Raw genomic sequence first — 23365 nt, forward strand, 5'->3', positions numbered from 1 at the left:
AGCCTGCTCTGTCCTCTTGCCCAGAAGGCCGTGAGTTCTAAACCAACCATGCTGCGTTTTGTGGCAATAAGTCCAGGTAGCGACATAGGTACTGGTGCCCACGCGAGCAGCCGGCTGGGTCTGCAGGGCATCCGCAGAGCCAGCGACTGGTTTGGTTTAAACATGTCTCTCTTTGGAAACTCAGCCGCTATTGAAACCCGGAGCTGGTTCCCTGCTGCACCGGAGCCATGGAGTTCTCCAAGCTGCCCAGGATAGAGGATGTGGAGAAGGAGAGCATGCTGGGGTTTGTCCATGGCGTCTCCGGGCCAGGTAAGTGACGGGGATGCAGCTCCGAGGGGCAGGCAGACGTTGGCAGTGTGCAGCCATGGTCCTTGCGGTGCTAGCAATCCAGGCCTGGCAGGCCCAGCTGGGACAATCTTAGAACAATCGACCTGAGGATCTGGGATGCCAGCCACAAGGCCTGGCTGCAAACTCATTTCCTGGGCTCGCTGGGGAAAAGCATGTCTGGCCATAAAACAAGGGGAGAGGAAAGAAATCTGGATTTTTTTCCTTTTTTTTAAAATACAATTTTAAGCATTTATTATTAATATTATTTAATTTAAATGGTAGGTTTAGATGTCTATGCAGTTATTTACTTCCCCGTGGGTGATTTTTGACTTTCTTCCCATTGTCTGTAGCTGCGGTGGATGTTTTCGACCTGTTCCTTTAAATACTTTCCCAGCTGTTAGCGAGATTTCAGATTTCACAGAGGGCATTTGCTTTTTTTTTTTCTGGACCAAGAAGTTTGACACATTAGCAGCCCTCTTGTGACAACAGTACTCCCTCCCGCCACTCCGTGGATAGCCACACAGCCCCTGCTCTGGTGCCAGCCAGCTCTGCCTTTCGATAGCCAGCCTGCGAGTCTAAAAACGTTCCCAGTAACTCTGTTAACATGGCAAGAGTCCCCATCATTCTTCACGGCCCATGTGGAAGCAGTTTTGGTTGGAAGCGATAAAGATTTTATGCCACTCATGGAAAATTTGTAGTAAAAATCCAGTTGCAGCTGCAGCACTTATCCTGGGTTTAATTATCCCTGGGTTTTAATTTTAAGTACATGTGACCTTTCTGCCAGATGGAGCCGCAGCAACAAAGGCCAGGCTCGAGCCCCCACCCAGTGACCTGGGACAATTACACAACACCCCCTAGGTGCTGCTATGAGGCAATACTTCCCCTCTCGCAAGCACAGAGTCGGAGTGTAGCAAAAACTTTTACTAAAAGGAGGGAATTAACTCAGCCTTCATTTGGGAAAACACTGCAGCTAGGGTTCATAAACATAAACCATGAGCAAATGGCCCACCCCCAAGTAAGTTGGGCAGGGTCCTTTTCCCCTCAGGTTCTTAACTCCAGCAACCCAAAAGTCCCTTTGATGTGCCCGTCCCTTTTCTGCACCCCACTCCTGTTCCTTGACCAGTGCAGCCCCAGAGTTTAGAGGTTCATCTGCATAGTTCACCTCTCACCCTGGGTGGAAGGGGTAGGGAGGCACCTTACACACTCCGCTGCTCGGGCAGTCACTCGTCACCCCAACAGCCGATTGCCGAGCCTCTCTGCAGGGCTCTGCTCTGGCCCTCTCCACCAGCCACCTGGCTGGCCACCAGGACCGGCTCTACGTTTTTTGCCACCCCAAGGAAAAAAAAAAAGCCTTGAAAAGTGCTGCCCCTTGAAAAGTGCCCCACCCCAAGCACATGCTTGGAACAGGGCCGGCTTTAGGCTGATTCGCCCGATTCCCCTGAATTGGGCCCCATGCCTAAGAGAGCCCCGTGCCGGCGCCTTTTTTACTCACCCAGCAGCGTTCCAGGGGTCTTCGGCAGCATTTCGGCAGCGGGCCCTTCACTCGCTCCGGGTCTTCGGCAGCATTTTGGCGGTGGGTCATTGAGTGCTGCGGAAGACCTGGAGCGAGTGAAGGACCCGCTGCCGAAGTGCTGCAGAAGACCCGGAGCGCCGCCGGCTGAGTACGGATCGGGCCCCGCACTTGTTAAAGCCGGCCCTGGCTTGGAATGCTGGTGCCTAGAGCTGGCCCTGCTGGCCACTCACCAAGATGTCTCCAGGGCCCCCCACTTAACACAGGTCTCAGTGATTTCAGCTCTCGGCGAATTCAGCTGTTCGTGGGGGAGCCTCACTGCTGGTGCACACTGGGCAGCCTCTTACAATAGAGACGCTGTCCTGAACTAGATCTACTACTTAGACCTGCGGCATGTAACAAAACTCTCAACTGAGTCTAAATTAGCTCTGTTATTACACAGTGGAGACAGGCAGGGTGAAGTGGTCTCTGGGACCCCTAAACAGGGCCCACACCCCCAGGCGCAAGTACCTGTCCCAACCCTCTCTCAATACGTTGGGGTTTGGAACCCATGTCCCCTGCCTAGCGAGTGCTGTTCAGCTGAGGGTGAGTCCCTCCATTGGGATAGACCAGGTACAGTTCTGCTGCCCTCAGTTCACACAACAAGGATAACAACCCTTTATTTCTCCTGCCCCGATAACAAGGAGGTTGGGGATCCTGCAGCAGTCACAAGTAATCATTTGGGTAAGAGAGGTTTAGGGCCGGGGAGATACAGGGGGTGGGTGCAGGGAAGAGGGCTGGGCCAGGTGAGCTCTGCTGAGAGCACCAGATGCTAGGGGCCATGCAGGCCCCCGGGTCAGAGGCGTCTTCCCTCCCCTAGCTCAGCCCTGGGCACTGCCCCGAGGTCTAACCTCCCTTCTCTTCCCTCAGTGGTCACTGCCAGCAGCATGGCTGGGGCCGCCATGTACGAGCTGGTGCGCGTGGGGCACGCCGAGCTGGTGGGTGAAATCATCCGTCTCGAGGGAGACCTGGCCACCATCCAGGTGTACGAAGAGACCTGTATCCTTCCTGCCTGGAACCCCCCCAGACCATGTCCTCTGAACCCTCCTCCAGGCCATGGCCCCTGAACCCGCCTCAGGTTGTGCCCCCTGAAGTCCCCAGGCCGTATGCCCTAAACCTCCCGCCAGGCCATGTTCCCTGCCCTCCACCCCCAGCTGTGTCCCCTGAACACCCCCATGAGGCCATTCTCCTTGAACCCCTCACCGCCAGGCCACGTTCCCTGCCCTCCCGCCCAGGCTGTGTACCCTGAACCCCCGCCCCCAGTCAGGCCACGTTCCCTGCCCCCCACCCCAGGCTGTGTACCCTGAACCCCCGCCCCCAGTCAGGCCACGTTCCCTGCCCTCCCGCCCAGGCTGTGTACCCTGAACCCCTGCCCCCAGTCAGGCCACGTTCCCTGCCCTCCTGCCCAGGCTGTGTACCCTGAACCCCTGCCCCCAGTCAAGCCACGTTCCCTGTCCTCCTGCCTAGGCTGTGTGCCCTGAACTCCCATCCCAGGCCACGTTCCCTGCCCTCCCTCCCAGGCTGTGTACCCTGAACCCCCGCCCCCAGTCAGGCCACGTTCCCTGCCCTCCCGCCTAGGCTGTGTACCCTGAACCCCCATCCCAGGCCATGTTCCCTGCCCTCCCACCCAGGCTGTGTACCCTGAACCCCTGCCCCCAGTCAGGCCACGTTCCCTGCCCTCCCACCCAGGTTGTGTACCCTGAACCCCTGCCCCCAGTCAGGCCACGTTCCCTGCCCTCCCGCCTAGGCTGTGTACCCTGAACCCCCGCCCCCAGTCAGGCCACGTTCCCTGCCCTCCCACCCAGGCTGTGTACCCTGAACCCCTGCCCCCAGCCAGGCCACGTTCCCTGCCCTCCCGCCCAGGCTGTGTACCCTGAACCCCCGCCCCCAGTCAGGCCACATTCCCTGTCCTCCTGCCCAGGCTGTGTATCCTGAACCCCCATCCCAGGCCACGTTCCCTGCCCTCCCGCCTAGGCTGTGTACCCTGAACCCCCGCCCCCGGTCAGGCCATGTTCCCTGCCCTCCCCTCCAGGCCATGTGCCCTGGACCCCCAACCCAGGCCACGTTCCCTGCCCTCCCACCTAGGCTGTGTACCCTGAACCCCCATCTCAGGCTCACGTTCCCTGCCCTCCCCTGCAGGCCATGTTCCCTGAACCCCCATCCCAAGCCACGTTCCCTGCCCTCCCCCCCAGGCCATGTGCCCTGAACCCCCATCTCAGGCTCACGTTCCCTGCCCTCCCCCCCAGGCCATGTGCCCTGAACCCTCATCCCAAGCCACGTTCCCTGCCCTCCCCCCCAGGCCATGTGCCCTGAACCCCCATCCCAGGCCACGTTCCCTGCCCTCCCCCCAGGGCCCTGCTCCTTGAACCCCCCCAATCAGGCCACGTTCCCTTCCCTCTCCCCCAGGCCGTGTACCCTGACCCCCCCTGAGTGTGTGCTCCCTGCGAGGCCTGCACCTCATGCCCCCTGATCTCCCTCTTTACCTGGTCATGCCCTATTTACACCCCCCCATCTATTTATCTATCATGGGGGGACCCTGACTACGTTTGAGCCCGTTCCCACTCCCACCCGCCCCTGTACATGTCTCTGGGCCCGGAGCCCTCTCCTGAACGCTGATGGCAGCGGGGGTCTGCGTGGGGGACCCGGTGCTGCGGACAGGGAAGCCGCTTTCGGTGGAGCTGGGCCCAGGCATCATGGGCTCCATCTTTGATGGCATCCAGCGCCCCTTGAAAGACATCACAGAGCTGACCCAGAGCATCTACATCCCCCGTGGCATCAACATCCCCGCCCTGTCCCAGGACCTCAAGTGGGACTTTGCCCCGAGCCAGAACATCCGGGTAGGGGCCCAGCATGGGGCAGCGCCTGGTGTGAAGGAGGCTTTGTCAGCAAGAGTCTCGCCCTCTCCGAGCCGGTTCCCATGCACCCAGCTGGAGCCCTTCGCAAGGGTCTCTGCAGCTCCAGGCACAGCTGTGCCCAGCTCAGGCTGCAGTTGGCTCACCTGGTGGAGGAGAGAACCCAGGAGACCAGGAAAGTCTGGCCTTGTGTAGAGGTGCAGAGACAGCAGATACCAAAATACCCCAGCAGGGCAACAGGACTTGTGCACCAGCTCCTGGGGAACATGCCCTGGGGACTCAGGCAAAGGCTGGCACCTCCAGCTGCACAGTGCTCCCTGCTGCTAGGGAGAGCAACCCTCAGCAATACCCTCCCTCCCTGCAGCACAGCGCCTCCTACTGAGCCTTCACCCTGCTCCCTTCAGCACAGTGCCCCCTACTGAGTCCTCACCCCGCTCCCTGCAGCACAGCGCCCCCTACTGAGCCTTCACCCTGCTCCCTTCAGCACAGTGCCCCCTACTGAGTCCTCACCCTGCTCCCTGCAGCACAGCGCCCCCTACTGAGCCTGCTCCCTGCAGCACAGCACCCCCTACTGAGCCCTCACCCCGCTCCCTGCAGCACAGCGCCCCCTACTGTGCTCCCACCTCTTTCCTTGCAGCACAGCACCCCCTAATATCTGGGGCATTGGGGCCAGCCCTGACTGCAAGGGGAGAGCACCTCCTAGTGACCCCCTCACTCCCTGCAGCTCAGCATGCCCTATTGCTACTCTGGGATGTGGGGCTCAGCCCTGACTGCCTGGGGCCAACACCTACTAGTGAAAACTTGGGAAAAGTTGAAATTTGGCTCCTGTGTTTCCTAAACTCCTCTGCCTCGAGGGGCGCAAGGAAACCAGTACTTTTGTTCCTGGAATTATTTGTCTGCTCCTGCTGCTCCTTCCCACCCACCAGCTCATCACGACTGGGGTCTGTCACTGTGACTCCCCAGCCAGAGACCTCCTGTGGGGAAGAGGCTGCAAGGCCAGATGAATCCCTGAGGATAAGCCAGGACCGGGGGATGGAAAGGAGCGAAGAGCAGTGAGGAGAGACACAGGGAATCTGGCCTTGGGTTGGAGGTGCTCCCCATAGGAGGCCGGCAGCTCTTGGAGAATCTTGTGAGGGGTGTGTTAGCAGGAGTGTTGTAAACAAGACACAAGAAGTAATTCTTCCGCTCTACTCTGCGCTGATTATGCTCAACTGGAGTATTGTGTCCAGTTCTGGGTGCCACATTTCAGGAAAGATGTGGCCAAATTGGAGAAAGTCCAGAGAAGAGCAACGCAAATGATTAAAAGTCTAGAAAACATGACCTAGAAGGGACGATTGAAAAAACTGGGTACCTTTAGTCTGGAGAAGAGAAGACTGAGAGGGGACATGCTAGCAGTTTTCAAATGCATAACAAATTGTTACAAGGAGGAGGGAGAAACATTGTTCTCCTTAACTGCTGAGAATTGGACAAGAAGCAATGGGCTTAAATTGCAGCCAGGGCGCTTTAGGTTGGACATTAAGAAAAACTTCCTGACTGTCAGGGTGGTTAAGCACTGGAATAAATTGCCTAGGAAGGTTGTGGAATCTCCATCACTGGAGATTTTAAAGAGCAGGTTGGACAAACGCCTGTCAGGAATGGATAATACTTAGTCTTGCCATGGGTGCGGGGGACAGGACTAGATGACCTCTCGAAGTCCCCTCCAGTCCTCTGAGTCCATGATTCTGTTTTGGCCCTGCAGTCTCCCAGGAGGCACCGTCCTGTGTATCACGCTTTTCTTCCCCTTTCCAGGTTGGGAGTCATGTGACCGGCGGGGACATCTACGCCCTGGTGGCTGAGAACTCCCTCATCAAGCACAAGATCATGGTGCCACCCCGGAGCCGGGGCACCGTGACCTACGTCGCCCCGCCGGGGCACTATGACATCTCGGTAGGGTCACTGCTGGGGGCGGGGACCAGTGTGGGCAGCGACTGGTGCAGAGCAATGAGCATTCCCCATTATTCATACAGCAGCCATCGGGCACCAGGGCCGTGGGCGCTCGCCCATCGCACTGGGTGCTGCTGATGCTGGAGCTGTGGCTTTAGCGCCACACAAATGGGGCTTTTGGATCTCAGCTGCCTTGGAGCTCAAGGGGAATTTGAGGCTGGGCTTGTGCTTCTGATCCAGTTGGTCTTGAGCTGTGAAGTTTGGCTCTGGGTCAAGTTTTGAGGAGATTTGGAGGACCCAGGAGTCCGGCTCGGGCTCATCTCCAGCCAGTTGTATTTTGGTTTTATTTTTAGATTTTTTTTGTGTAAGTCCAGAGTTGCACTTCCTGTGTCTCAAGCAACATCATCAAATGGTCACTTCCTGTTTGCTTATTAATGAGCCAGAGCCTCTATATTTAATGATCTGTTTGCATTTCTCTCCCAGCAACTGGTTCTTCCAATCAGTTGTAACCCTTGGACATGTGATTCTCTCACTCAAGGGTCGAATGTCCCTCTCTCAAAGGGAATCCTCTGCAGGCGGCTCATGGCCTGTGTCTGTCCTGCCTACACAATCCCACTGGCAGCTCATGGGCAGTATTGTCCCCCACTTACAGATAGGAAAACTGAGGCATAGAGTGGGCACACAGAGACACCAGCGGCTGGGCAGGGTCCAGAATACAGGAAGCACAAAGATGATTAAAACCCCTTATTCCCCTGTCCCCCAGTGCAGGGATGGGGTAGCTGAGAATCAGCCCTTGGGTCTCCCACCCTCCTGTGGTGGCTGGCTCTGGGCCCCGCTCAGCTGTGTCTGCCTGCCCCCAGGATGTGGTGCTGGAGCTGGACTTTGAGGGCGTGGTGGAGCGGCTCACCATGCTGCAGGTATGGCCTGTGCGGCAGATCCGGCCTGTGACGGAGAAGCTCCCCGCCAACTACCCGCTGCTGACCGGCCAGAGGGTCCTGGACGCCCTCTTCCCGTGAGTGATGCCCCTGTCCCCACTCTCAGCCCTGCCAGCAGCTGGGGGTGGGGGGAAGACCTCAGGGAGATGGTGGGGTTGGGGCTTTTTTGCCACCTCCCCTGGCACTGAAGGCAAAGACAAGGGAGAGCAATGGGAAGTGGGTGTCTGCCGGTGTCCAGCAGCAGGGGGCGCTGTGGGGAGTGGGGCAGGAGCGCTGGCTGTGGGGGGAGCTCCCAGCTACCCCAGCCCTGGCCTCTCCCAGCAGGGGGCGCTGTGGGGAGTGGGGCAGGAGCGCTGGCTGTGGGGGGAGCTCCCAGCTACTCCAGGGCTAGGATCTCCCAGCAGGGGGCACTGTGGGGAGTGAGGCAGGAGCACTGGCTGTGGGGGGAGCTCCTGGCCCTGCCTCGGTCAGCTGGAGAGTTGGAACCTCAATAACTGATAAAAGCGTGGGATGTATTTTCGTGGTTTTGGTTTTCTTGGGTGACTTGACCCCCCCGCCACCTCCTGGGCCGGCAGCTCCCTCCTTCCCGTGCCACAGGGAGTCTGGGGGAATATCGGCCACTTTCCACCCACTCTTCGGTATTTTGGGGCGATGCCAATTTCTCCTCTTGCCAGCACAGCAGACCTTTCCCTTCCTTCGCTCCTGCTTCAAGCCCCGTGCTCCACCCCGCAGGCCCGACTCTTCCTGCCCCACTCTTGGCGTTTACACAGCGTAAACCACAGAGCCTGTTGCGTTTCACACACGCTTTGCCTCTGGGGCTGGTGACCCTGCTGCAGCTGGAGAGCTCACAGGGCTAAGCAGACAGCTGTGAGCCAGATGTGCCCCCAGCCAGCATCAGCTGGAGTCCCGGCTAGGGTAGCGATCGAAAGCCAGGTTGCTAAGAGATCTGCCGTAGCATCTATAACTGCCCACCCCCTTTGGTGCTTAGGGTATTTGCCGCTCCTTCTCATATCCCCCCAGAATCAGTGTAGCAGCCTGTACCCACAATGGCCGTCAGCAGGGATTGAGCCTGGCCCTGCGGGCACCCAGAGCACAGCTCTGTGCCGTTTGAGCTGCAAGAGCAGCCATGTGAAGGATGATGAGGGGGCTTTTATAGTCACTGGCCATCAGTGGGCACCCTGGTCACCTCCCCCACCCCAGCCAGCATGGGGCTGCCCTGAGTGACCACCAGGAGCTGCGGGCCGGGAACGTGCCCTGCCTGCGGGGGAGCTGCTGAAGCTCTGAGCTCCCCGGGTGGGTGGGGAGGCTGCTGGCTGCTGGCTCAGGGCCCGTTTGCCCCCCAGGTGCGTTCAGGGTGGGACCACGGCCATCCCGGGGGCCTTCGGCTGCGGCAAGACGGTCATCTCACAGTCACTGTCCAAGTACTCCAACAGCGACGTCATCATCTACGTGGGCTGCGGTGAGCGTGGCAACGAGATGTCGGAGGTGCTGCGGGACTTCCCTGAGGTGAGCTGGGGGGGGCCCTGAGGGGTGGATCCAGCTGGTGGGGCGGGAGCCATGGGGGTGAACCCAGTTGGGGAGGCAGGAGCCATGGAACATGGGAGGTATCTCACTGATGGGGTGTGAGCCACGGACGATGGGAGACGTGGGGATGGGAGCCCTGGACCATGGCGGGGCCTCTCTTTATGCTGGGGGCAGCTCATGAGCCGGGGTGCTGTGGGTTTAGGGGAGGATCATGGGTTTTCTGGGCTTCTCCAATTAAGCTTGGGGCTCAGGAGCCATTTCTCTCCTGTCACCAACACCTGCGGCTCCACTGGAGTGATGTCATGACTCTCCTAGCTCTGGGCTGGTCCCAGCTGGGACCCTTGGCCAGGCAGGTGGGTGCTGGGCCGGGCTAGTCCCAGCTGGGACCCATGTGTGGTTCTCCAGATAACTTTTCCACTTGGATCCCCAGACCTCAGTCTGACTCGTCTTGTCACTCAGGCAAAGCGCCGAGGGTGAGCACAGGGCGCCCCACACAGCCAGCGTCACACACTGGACCTCTGTCGTCCGGTGCCTTTACTGGACATTTGGGGCCTGGCTTGGTCCCTGTGCAGCAGGCCCCATCCACGCTCAACCTGCTCGTCACCTCACCTCTACATCCCCCACTTATCTTGTCCATTGTTATCTTGTTGGCAGTCAATGGTCTCTGGGTGGTCTCTCTCTTATCTTGGCCAGCTCAGACATTTTCTCTCCACTCCCAGCCCCACGCACTGTATCCTAGTTAGCACAAACATTCTGTTTCCAACCTGCCGAGCAATTTCCCTCCCTGCTCCTGTCTTCCAAGAGATGAGGTCTCCCCATGTTTAATTATGTATGTCAGGCAGGCCTACATTCCTAGACCCATGGCTGGTTCGGTAGGGGTGTACTGGGCCTGTTCCAGTTCGGAGCCCCTGGGTGTTTCGGTAGGGGTGTACTGGGCCTGTCCCAGTTCAGAGCCCCTGGCCGGTTCGGTAGGGGTGTACTGTGCCAGTCCGAATTCAGAGCCCCTGTCCGGTTCAGTAGGGGTGTACTGGGCCTGTCCCAGTTCGGAGCCCCTGGCTGGTTCGGTAGGGCTGTACTGGGCCTATCCTAGCTAGGAGCCCCTGGCTGGGGAAGTCAAGGCCAGGCTGAGCCAGGCGTCTGTTTCTGCCCATCCCACTTGTCCCTGGACGGGAACATCTCCCAGGGGTTCTCCAAGTCTCCTGGGCCTGGGTTGCGTCTGCGCTGAGACTGACCTTGCTGCACTCTGTCCCCAGCTCACCATGGAGGTGGATGGGAAGACAGAGACCATCATGAAGCGCACCGCCCTGGTGGCCAACACGTCCAACATGCCTGTGGCTGCCCGGGAGGCCTCCATCTACACAGGTGAGCACCTGCCCTGCCCTTGGGGCTGGGGGGCACTGAGTTGGGAATGGATTGAGGGGCACTGGCAGAGGTGTGGAAGGGGGAGCCCAGAACTGGCATAGAAGGGAGCTGCGGGATGGGATTGAAGGGCACCAGCAGAGCTGCATGGGGAGCCCAGGGCTGGCATAGCAGGGGGCTGCGGGCTGGGATTGAGGGGCACTGGCAGAGCTGTGGGGAGCTGGCAGGGATCTGTGGGATTCATATTTCCGATGCTCGCATCCCACAGGGATCACGCTCTCGGAGTATTTCCGCGACATGGGCTACCACGTCAGCATGATGGCCGACTCCACTTCCCGCTGGGCCGAGGCGCTGCGTGAGATCTCCGGCCGGCTGGCAGAGATGCCTGCAGGTGATGCTCTGCCCGCTGTGCAGCCGAAGCCCTGTGCCGAGGGCGGCTGGGGGAATGCAGGGGGCAGGGCAGGATTAACCCCAACTCTGAACCTCTCTCAGAAAGCAGAATGGTGCCCAGCAAGTCTGCGTCCTCCCGAATCCAGCCACGTTCCCTGGGAGAGCTGGTTCCCAGCGCTTGGACATGGGGCCAGGCACGTTCCTGCTCCATTGGCAGGGCTTGTGACACTGTCTCCTCTGCCCCCTTCACTAACTGTAGTTGGTAACATCCTGCCCCCACGGGTGCTGCCTTGATGGGTGTTATGACTTGTCTTCCCCCCTTCCACTGCCTATGATTGGTTCTGTCCCTTTTCCATGGTCACCCCCGCCTTGCTGCCCCGATTGGTGCCAATCCCAGGGACATCCCCAGGCAGCCCCTGACTGATCTCATCCTGTCCCCGGGGTGCCCCCTGGTCCCAGTGTGCTCAGGCTGTGGGGACCGGTGAGGTTACAGCCCTGGTCTGTGGGGGGCTGATTGCGCTGCGAGGGGCGAGGCTGTGCCGAGATGGAGCCCCCTCCCCCTCGTGAGAGGGACCGCAGGAACATTGCTGGCCAGGGTGCTCTGCAGCCCCCCATGCTGTCCGCCCATTGGCTTGGGATCCCCCATCTCCTGCCCCCCTGACTCAGCCTGGTCCAGAGGGCTCCCCCTGCTGATGCCTCTGGGACCGGCCTTGCTCCGAGCACCCCCAGGCATACGGTGGCTTTGCTTTCCAGACAGCGGGTACCCAGCCTACCTTGGTGCCCGCCTGGCGTCCTTCTACGAGCGTGCAGGACGGGTCAAGTGCCTGGGCAGCCCGGAGCGGGAGGGGAGCGTCAGCATTGTCGGCGCGTGAGTCCTTCCTACCTTCCCCGAGCGTCCAGCCATGGTGGGGAGTCAGAGCTGATGTGGCGAAAGGCCCCTGATGCCCCCTACCAGCCAACACCCCCCATGACTCCTGACACCCCCAACAACCTGACACCCCCACAATCCCAGACATCCCCACACCAGCCAACACCCCCCCCACTCCCGGCACCCACTCCACAACCCCCCAACAGCCCTAACATCCCAACACCCCCATGCCAACCAACACCTCCCTTGACTCCTGAGACCCTCACAACTTCTGACACCCCCACAACCCCTGACACCCCACACCAGCCAACACCACCCCAAGACTCCGACATTGCCAACATCCTGACACCCCCACAACCTCCAACACCCCACACCAGCCGACACCCCCCACCATTCCCAATATCCCCACAACCCCCCGACACCCCCCACATCCCGGCACCCCCACAACCTCCGACATCCCTGCAATCGGACACCCTCGAACAACCCATGACACCCCCACACGCCCGAGAACCCCACAACCCCCAACACGCCCACAACCCCGACGTCCCCATGCTAGCTGACACCCTCCATGACTCCCAGCACTCCCACAACATCCAACACCCCATGCCAGCCAACACCCTCCCATGACTCATGACACCCCCACAACTCCTGACAACCTCACAACCTCCTGACACCCCCACAACCCCAACACCCCCAACGTCCCGACACCCCCATGCTGCCCAACACTCCCAAAGCACCTGCCCCCCCAACACCCCCATCCATCCATCCATCCGTCCATCTATTTCTGCATCTGTCCATCCATGCCTGAATCCATCCACCTACCTCTGCATCCATCCATGTTTGCATCCATCTGTCCACTCTCTGCCTACCTCTGTATCCATCCATCCACCTGTTCATCTATCTACCTATCCCTTCATCCACCTACCCCAGCATCATCCACCCATCTCTGCATCCGTCCACCCATCCATCCCCGTGTCTGCCCCTCACTCATCTCTGTGGTACATTAGCCTCACCGGGGGGCTTAGGGCCAGCAGAATCCGGCTGTGGATTAGCGTCCGTACTGGCCAGTTGCTCAGACTAAGCCCCTCTCCTTGTCATCCCAGGGTGTCCCCTCCGGGAGGTGACTTCTCCGACCCTGTGACCTCTGCGACCCTGGGGATTGTCCAGGTGAGTCTCCCTGGGGCCTTTGACCCCCTTGGGAATCCCCCCAAATCCTGTCCTGTTCTCATTCCCCTTTCCCCCGTGGCATCTCTCCCACCCCACCCAGGTCTTCTGGGGGCTGGACAAGAAACTGGCCCAGCGGAAGCACTTCCCCTCCGTGAACTGGCTTATCAGCTACAGCAAGTACATGCGGGCGCTGGATGAGCACTATGAGCGCCACCACCCTGAGTTCACCGCCCTGCGCACCAAGGCCAAGGAGATCCTGCAGGAGGAGGAGGACCTGGCCGAGATTGTGCAGCTAGTGGGCAAGGTCAGGGGGCTGGGACCGGGTGTGTTGGGTTTGGTCACAAAGACCCCCTTGTGGCTGTCACCTGATGTGCTGGAATTATCTCTGAGCCCGTTTTCCCTGCCAGCTTGGGACTTCAGAACCCTGCCTTGTAGAGCCAGACACGCCAGCCTGCTGCAACACAGACCCAGGGTCCGGGCCATGCCCCCAAAGCTGCAGACTTTAACCAAAAACTGTTCAGCAGATCACCTATCTCCAGCACCCAGACACCCAGCTCCCAATGGGATCCAAACCCCGAATAAATCCGTTTTACTCTGTATAAAGCTTATACAGGGTAAACACATAAATTGTCTGCCCTCTATAACACTGATAGAGAGGTATGCACAGCTGTTTGCTTCCCCAGGTATTAATCACTTACTCTGGGTTCAATAATAAATAAAAGTGATTTTAACAAGCATAAAAAGTAGGATTTAAGTGGTTTCAAGTAATAACAGACAGAACAAAGTAAGTTACCAAGCAAAATAAAGCAAAACACGTGAGTCTAACCCTAATACATTAAGAAACTGAATACAGGTAAATCTCACCCTCAGAGATGTTTCAATAAACTTCTTTCACAGACTAGACTCCTTCTTAGTCTGTGCCCAATCCTGTCCCCTGGTACAGACCTTGTTAGTTCCAGCTCAGGTGGTAACTTGGGGATTCCTCATGACTGACAGCCCCTTTGTCCTGTCCCCCCTCCCACCCCTTTTATAGTTTTGGCACAAGGCGGGAATCCTTTTTCTCTCTGGGTCCGCACCCCTCCTTCTAAATGGAAAAGCACAAGGTTTAAGATGGATTCCAGTACCAGGTGATATGGTCACATGTCCTGTGAGACCCCAGCCTCCATTCTTCCTGGCCTGGCTCACAGGAACAGAGGAAGGCTTACAAGTAAACAGAGCCATGTACAACCATTTCTCCTACTCAGTGGGAGCCATCAAGAGTCCAAGCCACCATTAATGGCCCACGCTTTGCAGAGTTACAACAGGAGAGCTAAGAGGGGAGAAGAGGGGAAGGGATGGGGGAGGGCCTAGCTGTGACCATCATGCCCCCCGTGCTCTCCCCACAGGCCTCTCTGGCCGAGGCAGACAAGATCACGCTGGAGGTGGCCAAGCTGATTAAGGACGACTTCCTGCAGCAGAATGGCTACTCCTCCTATGACAGGTACCAGCTGTCCCGGCCTCGAGTCTGCCCCACAGCCACAGCCCCCAGCCTGCCCCACAGCCACAGCTCCTGGCCACTGTACATTCATCCCCTTCCACCGCCATCACGCTCCGTCCATCCCCGTCTACCCCCATTGCTCTCTGTCCATCCCGGTTCACCACCATTGCTCTCTATCCAGCCCTGTCCACCCCTGTCACACTCTGTCTGTCCTCATCCACCCCCATCACACTCCATCTGTCCCCATCTACCTCCATTGCTCTCTGTCCATCCCGGTTCACCACCATCGCTCTCCATCCAGCCCTGTCGACCCCCGTCACGCTCTGTCTGTCCTCATCCACCCCATCGCGCTCCGGTGTCCCGGTCCACGCTCTTTGAGCTCCGTCCGTCCCCGTCCACCTCCATCGCGCTCCGTCTGTCCCCATCCACCCTCATTGCTCTCCGTCTGTCCCCATCCACCCTCATCGCGCTCCATCCGTCTCGGTCCACTCCCATCGCGCTCCCTCCGTCCCCATCCACCCCCTTTGCGTTCAGTCCATCCTCATCGCACTCCATCCATCCCCATACAGCCCCATTGCTCTCTGTCCCTGTATCCCTCCATCTCTCGCTCTCCCCCCAAGCCTTACCTCCATCTGTCTGTCACAGTAGCGCCTGGGCACTGGCTCACTGGGTTATCTCTAGAACTCGCTCCCTTCACCCTACCTCAAGTGGCCCAGTGGTTCCAGCTGAAGAAGGCATTCTTCACTTCCTGTCCTAAATGACTGCCGGGCATTGATGTGCCGCACCCCAGAATCAGCTGGGTTTAGCAGAGTGGGAGCAACTTTCCTCTTGCTTCTATTGGCACAGATGGGGTGGAAATGGGTGTGAGGGGTGAAGCAGGGACCTGGGCCAAAGGACCCACTGAGGTGATGAGAGAGGCCGTGATGGGCTTATGTTGACCAGGAAGGGCTCTGACCTGGGAGAGGAACTAGGGGTTGAGTATGGCCCTGGAGTCCCGGCTGGCAGAGCTGCCCCCTCAAGATCTCCATGGGGTCCCTCACTGCAGATGGGAGCCTCCTTCTCTAGCTCCCTCCCCACCTGGAGCACTCTCTTGTTGATTGACACCTGCCCACCCCTTGAGCTTCTCGCTGCTCCAGGACATCCGTGCTCTGGGGCAAGGCTGACGTCAGGGAGCAGCTCTGGTGCTGTGTCCATGAGGCTGCTCCAGAGGCTCCCTGACACCCCTGGGCCATTTCTGTCTCTGCCGTGACAGGTTCTGCCCCTTCTACAAGACAGTGGGGATGCTGCAGAACATGATCGCCTTCTATGACATGGCCCAGCACGCGGTGGAGTCCACGGCCCAGTCTGAGAACAAGATCACCTGGGCCGTGATCCGTGAGAGCCTTGGGGACATCATGTACAAGCTGAGCTCCATGAAGTTCAAGGTGAGGCGCTGGCCAGCCCTAGCTCTGTGCTGGCATGTTATTGCCTGGGCAGTTGGCTCTGGGGCTGAAGGGGTTAACAGTGTGTTAGCTAATTAATCTGCTCCATAAGGGCTGGTGCTGCATGGCTTTCAGATCCATCCATCCACGCTCCATCCATCCACCCACCCACACTTCATCAATTCATCCATCCATTGACCAGCTCATCCTTCTGTCCATCCATCCTCCATCCATTCTTCCACCTATCATTCACCTACACTGCATCCATCCATCCATCCATCTATCCACTGGCCTGTCCATCCATGCATCCTTCAACCAGTCATCTCATCCATCCATCCTTCCATCCACCCACACTCCATCAATCCATCCAGCTATCCACCAACCTATCCATCCATCCACTGACCTGTCCATCCATTCTTCCACCCATCCATCCAACCGTCTACTTACCCAGCCAGCCCTCCACTTACCTAGCCTTCCACCCCCCACTCTCCTTGCATACACCCCCCTTCCTTCCACCTGCAGTTTCTGTACTTAGTTGTCCCCTTGCTGTCTGAGCACTGCGAGGTCCGGCTGTGACTCCAGATCACTCACTACCGGGTGACCCGAGGAACCGCGCTCTTGCTTCCCTGCTGACATGCTGGAGTCTCTCAGTCCAGTGCTGTGTGACCGGACTGTCACCTCCCAGGACAGAGATGCCATCCAAGACCTTAGTCACACCCCTATGTTGGGGGGTTCCCTTTGGCCCCACCCCTTTGCTGTGGCCCCACCTCAAAGCCATAGCTTGGTCCTGCTTTAGGAAGTTGCAGGTGGGGACATGTACAAGAGCCGGATGCTGGACTCAGGGTTCTTTCACTTCCCCTGTTTGGGCAATCAAGGCATCCCCCTCCCCAGACCACCCTCCCTGCCTCCAGGCAGTTGGGTCTGTCCCAGAGGAGAGAGGACCCAACCTCGCACCCACCAAAGCAGAGTTTGGGGTGGGGACCTGTCAGCACCCCACCAGCAGAACCTGATGAAAGAGCTCCTCCCACCCCACCCCGAGCCCTCTGCTGGGGAGCTATGGGGCACAGCGGATGGTTGTCTCAGGCTCTCTGCAGACTGAGGCAGGTGTCGCTGCTGTGGTTACACTCGGGTCAGCCATGAGGGCTGAGATCCCATCACCAGCATGTAGCGAGAGCCCTGGCTGGGGGCTGGTCACACCTGTGCCTTCGTCCAGCCCTACAGCCTGCAGGGCCCTGCAATGACACCAACCATCTAGTGCATCTCAAAGTGCTTTGCAAAGCAGACAAGTATCATTATCCCCATTGTACAGAGGGGGAAACTGAGGTGCAGGGAGGGGAAGGGACTTGCCCAAGGTCACCCAACAGGCCCGTGGCAGAGCTGGAAATAGAAGCCAGGTACCATGAAGCCCAGGCAGTGCTCCACCCACTAGGCTTCACTCCAAGGGCTGGGGTCTGTCCCTGCACTGTGGAGGAACTCGCTGTCCTCCCTCTACAAGGCCTGGGTCTCTTTGTGCTACAATTCCAGGGCCTGATCCTGCTTCTGTTGAAGTCCAAGGCCTGTTGTCCTGGCTGGACAGGCTCACTGGTACATCCAGCACCCAGTACCCTGGTGGTGGATGCAGTGGTGATACTCTGGACTGGCATGGGGCCTTCGCCAGTGGCCATGCTGATCGCGCCCGCTGCTGCAGTGCTCAGGATCTGAGCCTGCCCCCCATGGGAGTTTGGCCCTTGACTCCATGGGGCCGGGCTCTTGGTCCTGAGCCTTGCTGGATTGCTCCCCTAGAGCTGCGCTGGAGCCTAGCCTATTGGGGGAATCGTCACTCGGCCAAACTCTGGGGTCCCTGCTGGGTTTGCACTAGGCCCTCTCTCGGGCGGGTGTCCCCTGCTGGTTCCAGGGGTTGGGCTCGTTGGTGCTAAGCTCTGCCACAGTGTGTCCATCCCCTCACCAGGCAGCTCAGCTGCATCATCAGACGTAGCTGCAGATTCGGCTGCCTGGGCTTTTTGGGAGCCTGACTCAAGATGTTTCCTGATGGGGCTAGGTTCCCAGAGGGGTCGATCCCACTACCATTATGTGGGGAAGCTGATAGAGGGGCTTCCGGTCAACCCTGGTTCCAAGCCCCCACCAGCTAGCTGCAACCAGCTGCTCTTCCTGCAAGCAGTGGACAAAGCAGGTGGCTGCCAAACCATGTTATAAGGGAGCATTGCGCAACTTTAAACGAGCATGTTCCCTAGTTGATCAGCAATGTACCAGCGAAACAACGTTAACCGGGATGACGTTAAGTGAGGCGTTATGGTACTAACAGTAAATGGAGACCCAACAGCTGAGCCCCAAGTCCCCTTTGCTCCTTCCCTGGCCTTTCCGGTCTGGCTTGAGTCGAAGGGGTTTCTAACAACCCCTGCTCGTCTCTCTACCTCTCTCCTTTCCAAGGATCCAGTGAAGGACGGCGAAGCAAAGATTAAGGCCGATTACGCCCAGCTGAACGAGGAAATGCAGAACGCTTTCCGCAGCCTGGAGGACTGAGGGTCAGCAACTGGGGCCTCGCTTGGGGCTGGCTGGTGAGCTGGGTCTTTATCTGTAGTGTCTGTATTTATAAAATTCTTTTTAAATGGTCCGTTTACCTCCAAATTCCCTCATTGTGCATCTGCCATGGTGTTACCCTGTCAGCTCTGTGTTCTTGGGGAACCAGGGCGCAGTACCCAGCCTGTCTGGCTCACGAAAGACTTTCCCCGCCCCAGCCTCTGCTTGAACCAAAGCTGATCAGAAGAAAGATTTACAAAAAGCAATGAAAAGGCCGTGGGAGACACACCTAAACCCCTCTGGCCAAGGGTGACAGGATTAAGGCAACTCCCTAGGCTCATTTGCATCAAGGATGGGACAGGGAAGCATCCCCATTAGCTTACAGACTGGAGAGCAGAGATTCCAAGGCAAGAACTGCACTGAACTCTGGGAGATCTCTGCTCCAGATGTTAATGAGCCTACGCCTGCACACACCCAGCTCAGCAGTTATCAGACCAATTCTAGTAATGAATCCTTTATTGGTATCCAAAATACTGAAGCTGCCTAACTGCCTTGTGGGTTCCCTCGAAAAAACACCTCCCGTAGCCAGGAATGAGCAGTTCCTATTGTCTAGCCTGAACAAAACAACTTTGATATCCTCCCTTGAGCCATCAGTTTACCCATAAACAAATCTAGTGTTTTCCCTCCAACCATTGTTGTTTCCCTCCAGAAAATGCCCCCTATCCATGCTCAAGTAAGTGCTCTGATGCCTGGATCTGAAATCTGCATCAGTTCCTTTGGGACTTCATCTTCTCCTGACTGACTGTGCTGGGGGCTCTGCCTGTCTCCAGCACTCCGGACCCTCAGCTATCACTGCACCTGGGAACCCCGATCGATTGAAGCTTCACGGAGTGGTGAGAACCCAGTTCTCTCTCTCTCTCGGTGTAGCCTTCTGACCTGACTTGTGTGATCAGTTCTAGTTTTCTAAACCTGACTTTTATAATCAAATGTAAGTTAAATTTAACATTATAACTGTTTTGTTTGGTTGGTTCCCCTGTGGTTATTACCTGGCAATAAATGACTTTCATGGTTAAGCTGGTTGCTTCTCTCTCTCCCTCCCCCCACACCCCGGGGTGATTTTTTGGCTTCCCCATTCGCTCTGCAGCAACGTTTCTCATACCTAAGCTAAAGCTCCCTGCAGCCCCCAAAAATCCTGGGGGGTTTGCTCATCAAGTGGATTACTGCCAGAACAATTGGAACGTGAAAGTTGGGATAGGGACATGCTGAACCTGGGACATATGAGGGTGGCAGATTGAAAATGCTGCTCGACCCAGCCTGCTCAGGCATACGCTGTTGTGGTGGCCATGGCATATGAGGGTGACAGCTTGGAAGTGCTGCTCGACCCAGCCTGCTGAGTCCAGGGACGTATAAGGGGCCAGTTTGGGAGCGCGCATTAGCCCGGTCCTCTCAACCGCGCTCTGTTAATGTGTGTGGGGGTGTTTGGCTGACTCTGGGGCTGGAAGAACGGAGCCCTGGGGAACCTAAGTCCTGCAGGACAGCTCCATTGGGAGGGAACTTGCAGAAGGGAGAAGCAGAGCTCCGTATGAGAACACAAGGGACACAAGCAGAACACTGACAGAATTACAGAACCCCCCACCCCAGAAGAGTAACCCTAATAAATGAACAGGAGTCCTTGTGACACCTTAGAGACTAACAAATTTATATGAGCATAAGCTTTCATGGGCTAAAACCCACTTCATTGGATGCACGCAGTGGAAAATACAATAGGAAGACACACACACACAACATAAAACAATGGGTGTTACCATACACACTATAAGGAGAGCGATCAGTTAAGGTGAGCTATTATCAGCAGGAGAGAAAAAAAACCTTTTTGTAGTGGTAATCAGAATGGCCCATTTCCAGCTGTTGACAAGAAGGTTTGAGGAACTGTAGGTGGGGGAAATAAACACATCTTCTTGTCAACTTCTGATTACCATTACGGAAAGGTTTTTTTCTCTCCTGCTGGTAATAGCTCACCTTAACTGATCACTCTCCTTATAGTGTGTACGGTAACACCCATTGTTTTATGTTATCTATCTATCTATCTACTGTATTTTCCACTGCATGCATCTGATGAAGTAGGTTTTAGCCCAGGAAAGCTTATGCCCAAATACATTTGTTAGTCTCTAAGGTGCCACAAGGACTCCTGTTCTTTTTGTGGATACAGACTAACACGACTGCTACTCTGAAACCGAATAAATGAGCATACCCCAAAGTAATGGGCAAAGCTGCTAACAGTGGTGGGCAGTATAAACCCTGTGGAGCATTTTCTGGTCTGGATCACCCTTATCGCTGGGCCTTGCTATCAGAGGGGCCTCAGTTTTCTCTGCAAAGGCAAGTGCTCCATTTGCGAAGGGAAGTTGCTAGCCCTGACTGTTTTGGGGCTGTGCAAACGGCAGGGCTGTTGCCTCTGATAACGGCATAGACTCCAGGAAGGTCATTCCCAGAAGCAGTGTGAGATTCTGGACTAGCGCCCTGGGAATCTTGGGGACTGGCCAAGGGGCAGACAAATTTGCCCAGAATGCCATGTGAACTTGGACACAGTGCACCACAACCTGTAAATCACCGCGTCTGGCACTGGTGCAGCTCCGGGGGTGGGGGAGCAGCCCAGCAACCCCAGCACACGAGGCACTGTCATGAGGCAGAGGGTCTGGGGTGCAGGCTCTGGGATGGCATTTAGGTGCTGGGAGCAGGCTCCAGGCTGGGGGTGTAGGAGGGGGTGAGGGGTGCAGGCTCTGGGATGGAGTTTGAGTGCAGGATCTCTTCTCTATAAACCGATACAAGTGTTGCCTGACGTGCTTAGCTTTGCATTATGTGTTCGATCGCTCAAAAGCATCTCTATTCGTCACCCTGCCATCTTGACTTTATCTTTAAGAGGCTGTCCACGTGTCCCTGTCATCTTTGGGGAGGGTGTTTGTACCATGCTTGGTGTCGGGGGGCGGTTCCGGTACCACCCTTCTGGAATGTGTTTGCAGGAGTGGCTGGTGCCTAGCACTTCCTAGGAACGTGTGTGTTTTTGCAATACCAGCCCACAGCTGCCAACTTTCGCGCGGTAAATAAATGCCCCGACTTTCACAATAAGCCAAAAATCAAGCTTCAATCCCATTTCAAAACAAGGCCAAAACAAGCCAATCCTTAAGAACCCCCCAACACTCTATGTGACTAGTTCCCTCCGGTGTGCAGTCTGGGACTGTGGTGGGCCTGCTGTGCACCCCTGACTCTCTCCCACCCCTTGTCCCTGTGTGATGTTATCTGATTAAAATATGACTCGATAGATCATTGTTGCAACCACTGTTCTATATTTGCAGCAAATATTATACAAAGTTTGTCAAGTGAGGTGTCTATGAAAAGGTAATGATTTGCTGGTTATGATTATGCTCCATGGATGCATGTATCATTTTTGTATTTGAAGTTGTAAGTATTGGCTCTATATCTGGATTTCAAATGTTGGCTCCTGGGGTACCACCTGTGATGAACTGGGAATGTTCTTAATATTTGCTCTGAATACTGTGTTGGTGCCTCAGTGTCTCCTATGCAGTTCTTAAGTATCTAGGTGGTGGAATAAGGGTGTGTGATTGCTGCAGAGCAAAGGGCCAGTGCACCTAAATGTCTGGCACTCTGTCTCCTAGCAACTGATGGCCTGGGCCCCTCCCCTGCAAAGGTGCCTGCTGAGGGTGTTGGAGACAAAGAGGTCAGGTGACCTCCTGGCCCCGGGGAAAGGAACTGAGCAGAGGAGGAGGGGCTGGAGGGGATTGTTAGTCTGGAGCTGCCTGGGGACGAGGAGTGAAATGCAGACCTGGGGATCTGGCTCACTGACCCCCAGTATGGACCCGGCCGAGGGGTCCGGTTCTCTGTACCAACAAGCTCTGTTTTAGACCCTGTTCCTGTCATCGAATAAACCTCTGTTTTACTGGCTGGCTGAGAGTCAATGTCTGACTGCAAAGTAGGGGTGCAGGACCCTGTGGCTTCCCCAGGACCCCGCTGGGGCAGACTCACTGTGGGAAGCGTACGGAGGGGCAGAGGATGCTGAATGCTCCAAGGAGAGACCCAGGAGGTGAAGACGTGTGAGCTTCTTGCCCTGCAGACTAGTCTGCTCCCAAGGGAGAAAGGAAGGCTTCCGGCCAAGTCCTGACTGGCTTTGTGGGGCGAGCGTTCCAGAGCAGCCCCAGGAATCCGTGACAGGACCAACCCAACAAGCAGCTAGACCAGCACATCGGGAGGGACGATTCAAATGGTAAGTCGGTACGTTCAATGTGAAACACTTGGTTGACGATTCGGATGCGCATGGAGAGCCCATCCTACCCTGAGTGGACTGTCAATGTAAACATGCTGTCTGGATGAACACGGAGTCCCTGGGCGATGCCTGGAACTGGTCCCACCGAAAAGCCAGGCAGGACTTTGGGGAGCTCCTCTCCTGGAGCAGACTTGTTCAGGCAAGAAGCTCACATGCTTCACCTCGCTGGGTCCTCTCCTTGGAGCATTCCAGCATCCTCTGCCCTCCGTGGGCGCTTGCTCACAGCGAGTTGCCCCCTGCCCCAGCGGGGTGCTGGGGAAGCCCAGGGTCTGCAACCCACCACTTTGCAGTCAGACATTGACTCTCAGCCAGCCAGTAAAACAGGAGATTTATTCGATGACAGGAAAAAGGTCTAACAGAGCCTGTAGGGAACAAGCGAACCGGAACCGGCCGGGGGACCGCGCCTGTGGGGTTTGCGCCCAATTTTTTTTCCCTGGGGGGGTTGTTATTTCCAAACAGAAGCCCCCCAGAAAAGAAATAGAAAACCCGCCTATGTCTTGCACACTTACTCACCCGCCCTCAGCCAGCTCCCAAGACTAATAACCCCTCCATCCCCCTCTCTGCTTCAGTCCTTCCTGGACCAGAGACCCTGACCTCTTTGCTCCAACAACCTTCAGCTGCACTCTTGCAGGGAGGGGGCACAGGCCATCAGTTGCAGAAGATACAGAGTGCCAGGCATAGGGCACTGGGGCCTTTGCTGCAGCAATCACGAGCACTCTA

The 23365-nt window shown here is 57.0% G+C and overlaps 1 protein-coding gene across 1 annotated transcript; it reads left to right on the plus strand.

Annotated features, from left to right (window-relative positions):
• Positions 1 to 224: 224 nt before the first annotated feature.
• LOC116825333 (V-type proton ATPase catalytic subunit A-like) lies at positions 225 to 18634 on the plus strand. The gene is made up of 14 exons (XM_032781230.2): positions 225 to 309; positions 2747 to 2875; positions 4499 to 4713; positions 6517 to 6654; positions 7512 to 7663; positions 8930 to 9092; positions 10364 to 10472; positions 10738 to 10860; positions 11613 to 11727; positions 12831 to 12894; positions 12995 to 13198; positions 14280 to 14374; positions 15624 to 15795; positions 18220 to 18634. Exons 1-14 carry the CDS (start codon positions 228 to 230, stop codon positions 18310 to 18312), a joined length of 1854 nt encoding a protein of 617 aa, XP_032637121.1. The 5' UTR covers positions 225 to 227; the 3' UTR covers positions 18313 to 18634.
• The last annotated feature ends 4731 nt before the right edge of the window (positions 18635 to 23365 follow it).

The sequence above is a fragment of the Chelonoidis abingdonii genome, chromosome 11, assembly GCF_003597395.2.
Source record: "Chelonoidis abingdonii isolate Lonesome George chromosome 11, CheloAbing_2.0, whole genome shotgun sequence".
Classification (NCBI taxonomy): domain Eukaryota; kingdom Metazoa; phylum Chordata; order Testudines; family Testudinidae; genus Chelonoidis; species Chelonoidis abingdonii.